Here is a 12,196-nt window from a genome sequence, read left to right as displayed (position 1 = left end):
TTTTTTTATTTTATTTTATTGTATTATTACATTTTATGATTTAAACAACTTGTAAACATACTTTATCATTAAAAAACAAACAAACAGTTAAACATGAATGTATCATTAAATCATTTAAGACATGTTTCCTTGTAATAACTTATTTTGTGGCATAAAGGCTTCTTTTAAATTGAGTTAAGAACCCTATGGTTCTAAATAGAACCCAAGTGAACTATTTTTCTAATGGCGCTTTTCCACTGCATGGTACGGTACGGCTCGGTTCGGTACGGCACGCTTTGGCGCATTTCCACTGCATGGTACGGTACGGCTCGGTTCAGTACGGCTCACTTATGGCACATTTCCACTGCATGGTACGGCACGGTACGGCTCGCTTCGGCTCGCTTTAAATGGTACCACCTCTGTTGAGATTCCAAGCGTACTGTACCGATACTAAAATGTGACGTGAAAACACTGCAGATCACTGATTGGTCAGACAGAATCATCTCTACCAGCATCATTGTATTTACAACACGAGACACTAAACCCACTAGATTTAAATAGCCAGTAGACAACAGCCAACCTGTTTTAAAAATATTTGCTTCAAAAAAGAGTATAAACTTCAAAAAAAGAAATAGCTGAATCGTGGTCAGTGGACGAGGTGCAGACGTTCCTCTCGTCAGTTGCCGAGGAGTGGATGGGGAAACACGGAATGAAAAATTCGCATTTAATATGATGTCATGGTAGCATAGACGGCAACTATAATGATCAGTCCCACCCACTTTGAAGCGGTACTAACTGTAGTGGAAAAGCAAACAAGCTAAAGCGAGCCGAACCGTGCTGTAACGAGTCGAGTCGTACCAGGCAGTGGAAAAGCGAAGCGAGCCGAACCGTTCCGCGCCGAGTCGAATCGTACCGAGCTGAACCGTACCGAGCCGAACCGAGCTGTACCGTGCAGTGGAAAAGCACCTTGAGAGTGTCGGCTTCCATATAAAATAAGTAGCTTCAAAATGATACCTGTGCATTTTATAAATAAATATATTGTTGAATTTTACTGTAGATTGTCTGCTGTGGCAACATCAGACAAATAGTGGAAAGCAAGATGTTGAGACCAATGCTACACACACAAACTTACATACCCAGGCAAGTGTCATATTGACAGATATTCAAACGTGTTAAGAGTGTGAATGAGGAGGTCAAATACACATTGATTTGCCGTGAGGTGGATTTCTCACACCCCAGTACAGCTGCCATCTGTCTCTAAAAGACCATCGCTCCTGAGGAGGGAACGCTGTTAACAGCTTCTACTGTGATGACAGACAATGTGTCAAATCTGCTGGATTATTCAGAGACACAGATGGGGAAAGCAAATGAGAAACCTCAGTTGTTCATTGCGAAGCATTCTGCAGTTCCGCATTATAAAGAGTGAGTGCGCCCAATCAAACGTAAATCTTCACAAAATGTCATCTCCATATATCAGAGTTTGAGTCAGGTTCCTCCCCACCCATTAAGAATGTTAGCGAGGTGAGATCTCTCATTGTCATTCGTGGAGAATCATTGCATCCCTCAAGCAGGAGGGTGACATTTACTATTCTGGAATGGAGAGATGGGTAAAGGTCTTGCAAGGGTGACACTGAGCAGATGGTTTTGCTCACCAGAGGATTTCTGAACTCATTCATACGCATTCAAACACCTTGTGTTAGTTTCAAAGAGAACATATCCAGAATAACAGCTCCAGCAGAGAAGCATGACTTCACTGTGAAGTGCTTCACATACTGGAACACTTCTGTCTTTTTCTATTCTTGGCTCAGTATTTTGTTTTCCTGCTTTTTTCTCTATTTATTTCCTCACTTTTAGAGATTGTATTTTCAAAATGAATTAGTCCATGAGATGTCTGAACTGAAATTCTGAAAAACATTTTCTCAAAAATTAAGTGTTCATAGGAGTGGTCCAAGACCTTAGTACTTTTGTCACACTTGAACTTGGAATACACACACACACACACACACACACACACACACACACACACACACACACACACACACACACAAATGACTGGATTCGTGGAGTTCATGTGGTTGTAATAAAAATTGTAACAAATCCTTCCCTCACGGGTCAATTTGACCCCCATAGGAATGAATAGGAAATGGGGGGGGGATTAGGATTTTATTTTTATTTTATTTTTTTATGCACAATGCAGAACAAGCACACACACACAAATGAAGGCATGAAACTATAGAATGTCCCCCATGCAGAACACACTCACATGCATACACACCTAGGAATGGGCGGTCATATAATGTGGGTATAATGGAGTACTTATGTGAATTTATGTCTGAAACCTAAAATAAACATTATGTGGTTGAAAACACTGAAAAGTTGTGATATATGACAGCTCTGAGCATGCCTGTCTCTGGCTCAGTGCCAGCCAATGCACCAAAGCACATTTGAATTGAGCAGTTGATCAAGTGATGCACTAACTGTTCTAATCACACCGGTGTGATCGTACGCTCCAGGGACCAGCCTAGACTGATCACATCGGTGTGATCGTACGTGCAAAAGGGTTTTAAACATTTACAATGGAGAATAATATATAACAAAATATTATCAAAATTAAGTGACCAAAGCTTTCTGGACAAAAAAAAAAAACAAAACATATATATATATATATATATATATATATATATATATATATATATATATATATATATATATATATATATATATTATATCTATAATTTTAGGGATTCAGGTCATTCTGACCTGCAATTTTTTTAACTTGACAAATTGTAAAAACACTTTGTCAAAAAATGTATTGTTTTTCTTTTGTCCCTAGCACAGATATTTAATTAAAAACATTTAAAAAAAACAGTAAAATAAACAAACCAATTATATATGTATTGTGTGAAAATTGTTTGACATAATATTTTTAATATGAACAAAAACAAACTATGAAATTAGCAAGACACAGGAGGTGGCCATTTTAACCATGTTGAAAATTGATAACATCTAGCAGCAGGTGGTTTGATAGTGTTTGTTCATTTTATTATAATCTTTTTTTAAGTGATGTATGATGCTATTCTGATAAATTACCATTGCTTACGTTAATTCACCACTGTTAAAATATTAAAGCTAAATTCCATATATATATATATATATATATATTTATTTATTTATTTATTTATTTATTTATTTTTTTACTTAAACATACTCAAACTATGTTAAATGAAATCTGCAAAGTATTGCGAGTAGCTGAACTAAAGTTCAAATGTTCAACATTATTTGCATATTTTAAAAGCAGAGAAACACAGACACAACAAGACACGCCAGAACTGCAATTTCCCCTCAGCATTTCCATAATTGGCTCAACGTTGATAAATGCAGGGTGCCATCATATTCTCAAAGCTCCAAAATTAATATATAATCACCCTGCAACTATCTTTGCTTTTGGTACCTCTGAATAGCTTTCCATTTGACCTTTTCTTTATTTTATTACTATAATCAGTCACACAGACCACCCAGAAACATTCAGAATGCATCAAGCACTGAACATGAATACTTTATAAAGACATTAAAACAAGACTTCCCAGCAGTCAAAATCACAGCAGATTATGTTTGACTCAGTCCTGAATCTTGCTCTTGCACTTACATCCTTTTTAATGCTTTATAACAGAAATAATTGAAATGATGATTGTGGTCGGAGTTGTGCATGATCTGGAATAATAAATAAAGCCACTAATGCAAGCAATTTTTAAGCTTTTAACCCTGATGTTCTGCGAGATTGACTGTCTAGTTATGTGCGACCGCAATGTTGTATGTGTAAAAATTATAGCAATTCTGCAATTACAGTTTTTTTCGATTGCTAAACGTCAGTGAGCACAACTGGAGCTACATGTGCAAAACTCTAACTACAGTCTGCACTACCAACAGTCACCTGAGCTAAACAGTTCACATCACCTGCAAAACTCACTCCAAGCAACACAACTCTTAACACACAGCTCAAAACAGGCTCAGTGCAGCCAAACACTACACACAACCCTCACTGAGATAACACACACTGTCACTCAGAACACACTGAGAGTAAAAACACTAGCATCAAACACCAATACAGAAAATACAAACTTTTCATCTTTACAGTTTGAGCAATTTCAGTGACTTCATACAAAGTAATATTTTCTTCAAAGAAAAGAGTGACATTTTTTCACATGATTTATTTAATTTTTTAGAACATAACAATTCTTTAAGGTAAATGAAAATTAGCAGTTTGCTTCAATAGTCTGTAGTAATTTACGGAATTACAGTAATGAGAAAAAAAAGGTAGAAACTAAAAGTACATACGAACATGTAATGTAATGTAATATAATGTAATGTAATGTAATTCGAACAAATAATTGAGGGGCTAATCCTGCCTCTCTCTAGCATCAGGCCACAGGTTTTCATCAACATCACATCTAATATTCTCTCTTGCCATGCACCTGGGGAAGAACCTTCTGGAGTGCCTTATCCATCCCTGGCAGTCCTGTCCTCACATCCGGCACGCATGGCTTCCAAAAGAGACCTTTGGTCATGTGGGTGGTGACCAAACACTTTCCACCTCCACCCATACAGAAAAACAATATATTGAAATATATATATGTGGCATATATTCCAAATACATTGAAATATATTTGCATTGTTGGTCACTTATATTTATCATTTTGAAATATATTCTGAAATATAACAAAAATATATGATGTTACAGTAAGTGTGAAATATATTTACATATATTTAACTAAAATATATTTATTGGGCCAATTTCGAATATTTGCATATATTCCAAAAATATATTTCAAATATATTTTTTTGTGTATGGGAGCCTTTCAGCTGAGATTGCAATCAGCAGTGTTTGAAAGGCACAAGGCTGAAATCTATTCTGTTTTGAATGTGTGGTTCACAGTTTTGACAGCAGTGTGTTAGCATTTGAACAAAGTGCTGTAAATCCACAGTGTTGTGCAGGTTGTGGTTAAAGTCATGGGATAAGTGTGTAGAGTTTTGAAAACTGTGTTCAAGCAATGAAAAACGAACTAGAGTTTGGTCCACATGAACTGCTGCTGTGCAGACTGTAGTTAGAGTTTTGCACATGTGACTCCAGTTGTGCCCACTGTCGTTTAGCAATCGAAAAAAACTGTAACAAACGTTCCAAAAAGATCACCTCAATGATACATCTTTCCACATCCATTTGTCCTGTTGTCGGAGTACGTCAGAAATAGAATGGGGCACTTTATTGGCACATTAGTGTCTTTAAGCAACAGCTGAATGGAACGTATATGACGCCCTGGCAAAACAAAAGCTCTACTCCGCATGTGCGACTATATTTCGCTACTTCTTGACATTAATACCATAATCTGCATAATCATTTCTACTATGGGAGAATAGATAATTTGTTGTAGATGTTACTATGTCAGTAAGTAAATATTATGTTTTAAGGTATGTGGAACTGTAATTGTATCTACAGTATATATGATTCTGCCTTTAGTCTTTTAATGAAATCTATGTTTTAAACATCAACTAATTTAAGTTTAAAGTTTAAATTCTGTTTTTACAAAGACATTTCATCTACATATCCACTGCAACAGAACCTCAAGTACACTGAAAAAATAAATAAAAACAGTTTGTTGTTGTTGTTCAAATTGTTGTTGTTCAAATTCAATCAAATTCTACTTTCATATTATATCCAGTTTAGCTTTTGTTTATGGTGAAATTAAGTTGTAAAAAGCAATAAGTGTGAGTTTATACATATATTGGCCCACTAAGTAACATTTTGGCTTATATCTAAGGAAAATAGGCCTACATCAAGTATGGCCTTTATAATAAATATTTTTTCTAGAACCCAAAATGTTATCTATCTTCCACTGCATGAAAAGACTCAAATCCGGCAAAATACGGGCATGGTAAACTCCTGTGTAATTTGATGTTTGCCGGATGTATGCGGGAAAAAGCGGATCAGAGTAACATGGAACAGTATATTTCCAGATAAACCCGGAAACCTCACATATGCGGATATATACAGGAATCCGTGAAATTTCACGGACATATACAGCTGAAACACTGCTGGGTGTGAGAGGACTGACAACTGTTAGGTGTGAAGACCTTTCATATGTTAATGACTGACACTAAAGGTGCTGGCTGTTCTCAGAGGGAGGGGTGGCCAGGGAGGACTTCAGGGTTGAGAATTATCTCTGGATTACTATAGGCTAAAGCAAACAAGCTTTTTGTACAGAAAAATAAATAAATTCTTAAGGACCTGAAACACAAAACCGACGTCAAAGAACTAGCAATGACTAAAGCCGACTCTAGGGTTGGCTCACGTCGCCTGTGTCAGGGCCTTAAAACCACTGCATGAAAAAAAGTCTCTTAATCAAATATTTTTTATAAAAACAGGACAAAATAAACACCCAGTCTGAACATATACGTTCACAAAAACATCTGAATATTTAATGAAATAAACAAAGGAATTTAATTAGTGCTGGGAAAAAATTAATCGCATCCAAAATAAAAGTTTGTGTTTGCATAATATATGTGTGTGTACTGTGTATAATTATTCTGTAAATACACACATATGCATGTATTTATTTAAGAAATATCTGCATGTATATACTGTATATACATTTATACACAATTTATATTATATATAAATATAAATAATAAAAAAAAAAAAAAAAAAATCTTAAATATATACATGCATATGTGTCACGGGCGAGTGAACGAAAGACGAGGATTCAAGTGCAGAGAAGATTTAATAAACAAACATAGACAAAATACAAAAACTCAGAACTCATATACCAACAGCACAGGAACATCAAAAACAGGTAACACGGACAACGAACCAGCACAGGACTACAAACACAAGGAAGCTAAATAGGGGAACAAACAAAGGAGGGTAATGAGACTAACAGGTGGGATAAATTAACCAATAATCAAATAACAAGCTGGGAGGGGCTAGACAATAGACACGATCACATGGCCCAACATAACAAACACCCATGTGCAGCACAGGACAGGACAGGCATGTGACATTACCCCCTCCCTACGGAGCGGCTACCAGACGCTCCAAGACCAGGGCGGGACGGGAGGGACAGACCAGGGCGGGACAGGGGAAACAAAATGTCTGGGACACCAGAGTGGTCCACGGGGTTCAGGAGACCAGGACGGGGCAGGCTGTGCAAACGGCCAGGGTGGAGACTTTCCTTCAGGCGGCCAGGGCGGAGCGGGAAATTCATCAGGCGGCCAGGGCGGAGACCTTCCCTCGGGCGGCCAGGGCGGAGAATCTCCCTCGGGCGGCCAGGGCGGAGACTTTCCCTCGGGCGGCCAGGGCGGAGACTTTCCCTCGGGCGGCCAGGGCGGAGACTTTCCCTCGGGCGGCCAGGGCGGAGACTCTCCCTCGGGCGGCCAGGGCGGAGACCGTCCCTCGGGCGGCCAGGGCGGTGAAGACCCCTCGGGCGGCCACGGCGGTGAAGACCCCTCGGGCGGCCACGGTGCAGGAACTGGAACAGACACCAACGGCTCAGGCACTGGAACTGGCACCACCGGAACTGGCACTGGAACTGGCACCACCGGCTCAGGCACTGGAACTGGCACCACTGGAACTGGCACTGGAACTGGTACCACCGGCTCAGGCACTGGAACTGGAACCACCGGCTCAGGCACTGGAACTGCCACTACTGGAACTGGCACCGGAACTGGCACCACCGGCTCAGGAACTGGAACTGGCACCACCGGCTCGGGCACTGGAACTGGCCCCTCCGGCTCGGGCACTGGAACTGGCACCACCGGCTCGGGGACTGGAACTGGCACCACTGGAACTGGCACTGGAACTGGTACCACCGGCTCAGGAACTGGAACCACCGGCTCAGGCACTGGAACTGCCACTACTGGAACTGGCACTGGAACTGGCACCACCGGCTCAGGAGCTGGAACTGGCACCACCGGCTCGGGCACTGGAATTGGCCCCTCCGGCTCGGGCACTGGAACTGGCACCACCGGCTCGGGCACTGGAACTGGCACCACCGGCTCAGGAACAGACACCACCGGCCCAGGAACAGACACAGAAACAGACACAAGCACAGGCACAGACTCAGGAACAGACACTGGTTCCGGCTCAGGAACAGACACTGGCTCCGGCTCAGGAACAGACACTGGCTCCGGCTCAGGAACAGACACTGGCTCCGGCTCAGGAACAGACACTGGCTCCGGCTCAGGAACAGACACTGGCTCCGGCTCAGGAACAGACACTGGCTCCGGCTCAGGAACAGACACTGGCTCCGGCTCAGGAACAGACACTGGCTCCGGCTCAGGAACAGACACTGGCTCCGGCTCAGGAACAGACACTGGCTCCGGCTCAGGAACAGACACTGGCTCCGGCTCAGGAACAGACACTGGAGGTTTGAAGGGCGTCTCCAGGATCCGAGCTAAACGCTCTAAATAGCCGATCAGTGCCCCCCCGGCCATGAGAATGGGCATCTCCCGATCTATCTCCGACTGGGCAGACGTGGCTTGAACCATCTCTGGCTGGGCAGATGTGACCTGAACAGTCTCTGACTGGGCAGACTGGACGTGAACAGGCTCGGCGGCGGCCATCTTGTCCGAGGACACAGGCTCGGCAGGCGTGACGAGAACACTCGCGGCGGCGGCCATTTTGTGAAGGGATACAGACTCCGCAGACGTGACGTGAACAGTCTCTGGATCGGCAGACGTGACGTGACGTTGAAGTGGCGCCTTTCTCCTCCTCCTCCGTCTCCTGACCACCGGCTCCGAAACCACCGAACCACCTCCTCCGATCTGATCACCGTCAGACATGGTGCTCTCCTCCTCCAAAGTTCTCTGAGCACACCTGGCAAAATATTCAAACAGGGAAATGGAGTTTCCCTTGTTCTCCCCCGGAGGAAAAATCTCGTTCTGCTGAATCCACATATTTTGGCTGGTTCGTTCTGTCACGGGCGAGTGAACGAAAGACGAGGATTCAAGTGCAGAGAAGATTTAATAAACAAACATAGACAAAATACAAAAACTCAGAACTCATATACCAACAGCACAGGAACATCAAAAACAGGTAACACGGACAACGAACCAGCACAGGACTACAAACACAAGGAAGCTAAATAGGGGAACAAACAAAGGAGGGTAATGAGACTAACAGGTGGGATAAATTAACCAATAATCAAATAACAAGCTGGGAGGGGCTAGACAATAGACACGATCACATGGCCCAACATAACAAACACCCATGTGCAGCACAGGACAGGACAGGCATGTGACAATATGTGTGTATTTATATATACAAAATAATTATATACAGTACACGCACATATATTATGCAAACACAAACTTTTATTTTGGATGCGATTAATCGCGATTATTTTTTTTCCCAGCAATAAATTTAATGGAACAAATAAAGAAAAATGAACCAAACATTTCAGAATATCTCAAATTTTATTGTGAAGTTTTACAAATTGCAGACAACAACAATTGTCACCTTTTTTACAATTGGCTTTTAGCTTGCTTAGTTGGGGAAATTTAATTTAATATTCAACAATATTATTGATCTGCCTGCGTTGACACTATTATATGAGATCTGAGCTGAGCTGGACGATGACATCACGGTTTTCTCCAAAGTGGCTATATATATCCACATTTAAATTTATTTATTTATTTATACAACAAAATGAATCACCACTGAACTGACTTAAGCTGGACTGTGAAGCTAAAAATCTGTCCAAGATGGCTACCCTCTTGAGCGACGTTTTTCAAGAATGAAACAACTTGTAAGTAAACCAAAACACTTCAAAACTACTTTGCTTGTTGTAATATTGTAAGAATATCATATTACACGTGATATTTGACTTAGACGAGGCTATTTTTAAGTTGCAAGCACGGTGCCGCGGGCGCGATTGCCGTCAGTCCGCCTGCTAGTTACAGATAATATCCTGTGTACTGTTAATGTCGTGGCAGGGCAATAATGTTAACGTTAGTCAATAACTCTTTTCAGCAAGCGATAGTCCTTCTGTTTTTGAGTGTGTTGCTGCTGTTTTTGTTAAGCGCCCTGCTCTGGCAAGTTCAATGTGATGTTATCTACATGCTGATGCACCCAAATGAGCTAGTGGCTAACGTTAGCAGTTACGTTAACTTTTCCTCAAACAAAGTTAAGGTTATGGACATAATAGTTACCGAATGAACTATGCAAGTTTTTATTAAACCCTTTACAAACGTCTTTTCATTATAGGTTTAAGTGGAAGGAGTGCAGTGAGCATCCCCAAAATCAAGGTGACTCAAATGTTAATTTAGTCTGTAACTATTTTTCACCATTTCTTTTATTTGGAGCCTAATTCATTAGCATCAATCAAACGTCTCTTAAAAATTAAATCTCTTGCTGTCTGTTTTTGTGTGCATGTGCAGACCTACATTGTCACCAGAGAGCAACTTTATCGGTAAGTTACATTCACTTGAAATTCTGTATCATTAATTTGTCATTAAAGAGGTTGATTGCATAATTTGACTGGTTTCATATTGATTGTTTTATCTGTGCAGGTGAAGGACTTCTTGGGGAAATGGCCGGCTCTTCGGATTGAATCACAGGTAAAACAGACTCACTTCTCTTTTCTGCCACTCTTCACACATATTTCACTGCCAAATTTTTAATATGTATCACATTCAAATGGAACAGCAAATGCCACTATTCACTGTGTGTAAGAACTATCACTTTGCATGTGACCATGTTGCTCAACAATGTATTTTAACGGAACATGTTGCATCACAAATGTGTTTTCTGTTGCAAATCGAGTATTAGTCTTTTTATATAATTATTTTTGTTTGTTTTTGTAGCTTTGTGCTGAGTTCCAACGCATCACAAACGTCAACATACGGAACCAGTTCTATGCTGTGCTTGACCAACACACACCTGCACTGGTGGCCTTGTATAGGCAGAAGGCGGCACGAACCGGTAAGATATCAGAGGCGCTGAGTGACATCTTAAAGACTTATGAACTGATATGTTTTGTCTCTTATGTTTACTGTGATGGCCAACTTATTCAAACTGAAAATTCACTTTTGAGGTTCTTGCAGATTGTGAATCCATTTAAACGCTTTTTAATTTCAAACTTTACAGGAACCCGTAAAGCGCCTCCATAATTCAGAGAACAACCCACACAAATACGATCCACAAACCGGGTAAGACTGCGTATTGTATACTGTAAATGTTAGTTTAATCTACCACTATATGGATTTGAAATACTAAAACTGAATTTCATTAATGATGCCTGCAACTTTTTCCCCCAGAATAAATTCATCACATAACCTGGCTGTGACCACTTATCTCTTCAAAGAATTAAGGACAACTTTTACAGACGTTGACCCTGAATGTGCAAAAGGTAATCTTAAAGATGTTGTAATCATTTTAATGTCCTCTGTTTTACTTAGTTTTATTGGCATTACATTTATTTATGATTTATTTAACAGGTTGCAAGACGTATTTTGAGACTTTGCGGAGGAAGTATTCTTTGGCTCAGCCTGAAAAGGCCAAGAAAAGAAACACTATGAAGAACACTGCAAAGAACCGTCAAAGAAAGAGACGGGTAAGTTAAGAAACTGGTTAAGCAGTTGTTGTTTTTTTCTTCTTCAGAATGTAACTGTCCTCCTCTCTGTGTTTTAGTGGTTAAATTACTGTCATGTTTTGCAGTTGCTGGAGACCATGTCCAGTGTTGTACAAACCCAACACATAAAGGGAACTGTGGAAGACTGCAACAATAGAACTGATGTCTGATGAAGATGCTATTGTTGATGGAAGGCCAGTGTGGATGCTGAGGTCTCCACCAAACAGAACCACAGAGTTATCTGCTCTCTGCCAGGTACTACAAACCAGACTAGAGGCTGACCCACGCTACGTCACACCACCAGTGCATCATGGCAGTTTGAAAAAAATAATATTTACATATATACACTTTAATTTCTATATTTATTTATTGATTTTAAATTGTTTTATATTGTATACTTTGTATATTTGTTCCTTTTTTATGTGCATGTTGCTGATCTCCACGTTTTGTATTTTATTCCTTTACACCTTTGTTAACATTTCTTTTTCCCCATTCATTTTAATGTATGTTTATAATGTTCATGTTATATTTGTTTTTGTTCCTTTAAATTTTCATCCCCTCAAATATTTTTGTTCCCCCATTCCTTTTTAATGCTT

The 12,196-nt window shown here is 40.3% G+C and overlaps 1 protein-coding gene across 1 annotated transcript; it reads left to right on the top strand.

The window, feature by feature from the left end:
* The first annotated feature begins 10,837 nt into the window (after window positions 1–10,837).
* On the top strand, window positions 10,838–11,923 carry LOC308698429 (uncharacterized protein). The gene is made up of 5 exons (XM_081378491.1): window positions 10,838–10,951; window positions 11,117–11,178; window positions 11,287–11,378; window positions 11,467–11,582; window positions 11,687–11,923. Exons 1-5 carry the CDS (start codon window positions 10,886–10,888, stop codon window positions 11,768–11,770), a joined length of 420 nt encoding a protein of 139 aa, XP_081234617.1. The 5' UTR covers window positions 10,838–10,885; the 3' UTR covers window positions 11,771–11,923.
* Window positions 11,924–12,196: the final 273 nt, after the last annotated feature.

This window comes from Scardinius erythrophthalmus (genome assembly GCF_964197995.2).
Source record: "Scardinius erythrophthalmus genome assembly, chromosome: 11".
Lineage (NCBI taxonomy): Eukaryota > Metazoa > Chordata > Actinopteri > Cypriniformes > Leuciscidae > Scardinius > Scardinius erythrophthalmus.
The sequence above is the reverse complement of the archived record's forward strand: the minus strand, read 5'-3'. Positions and strand labels throughout refer to the sequence as shown.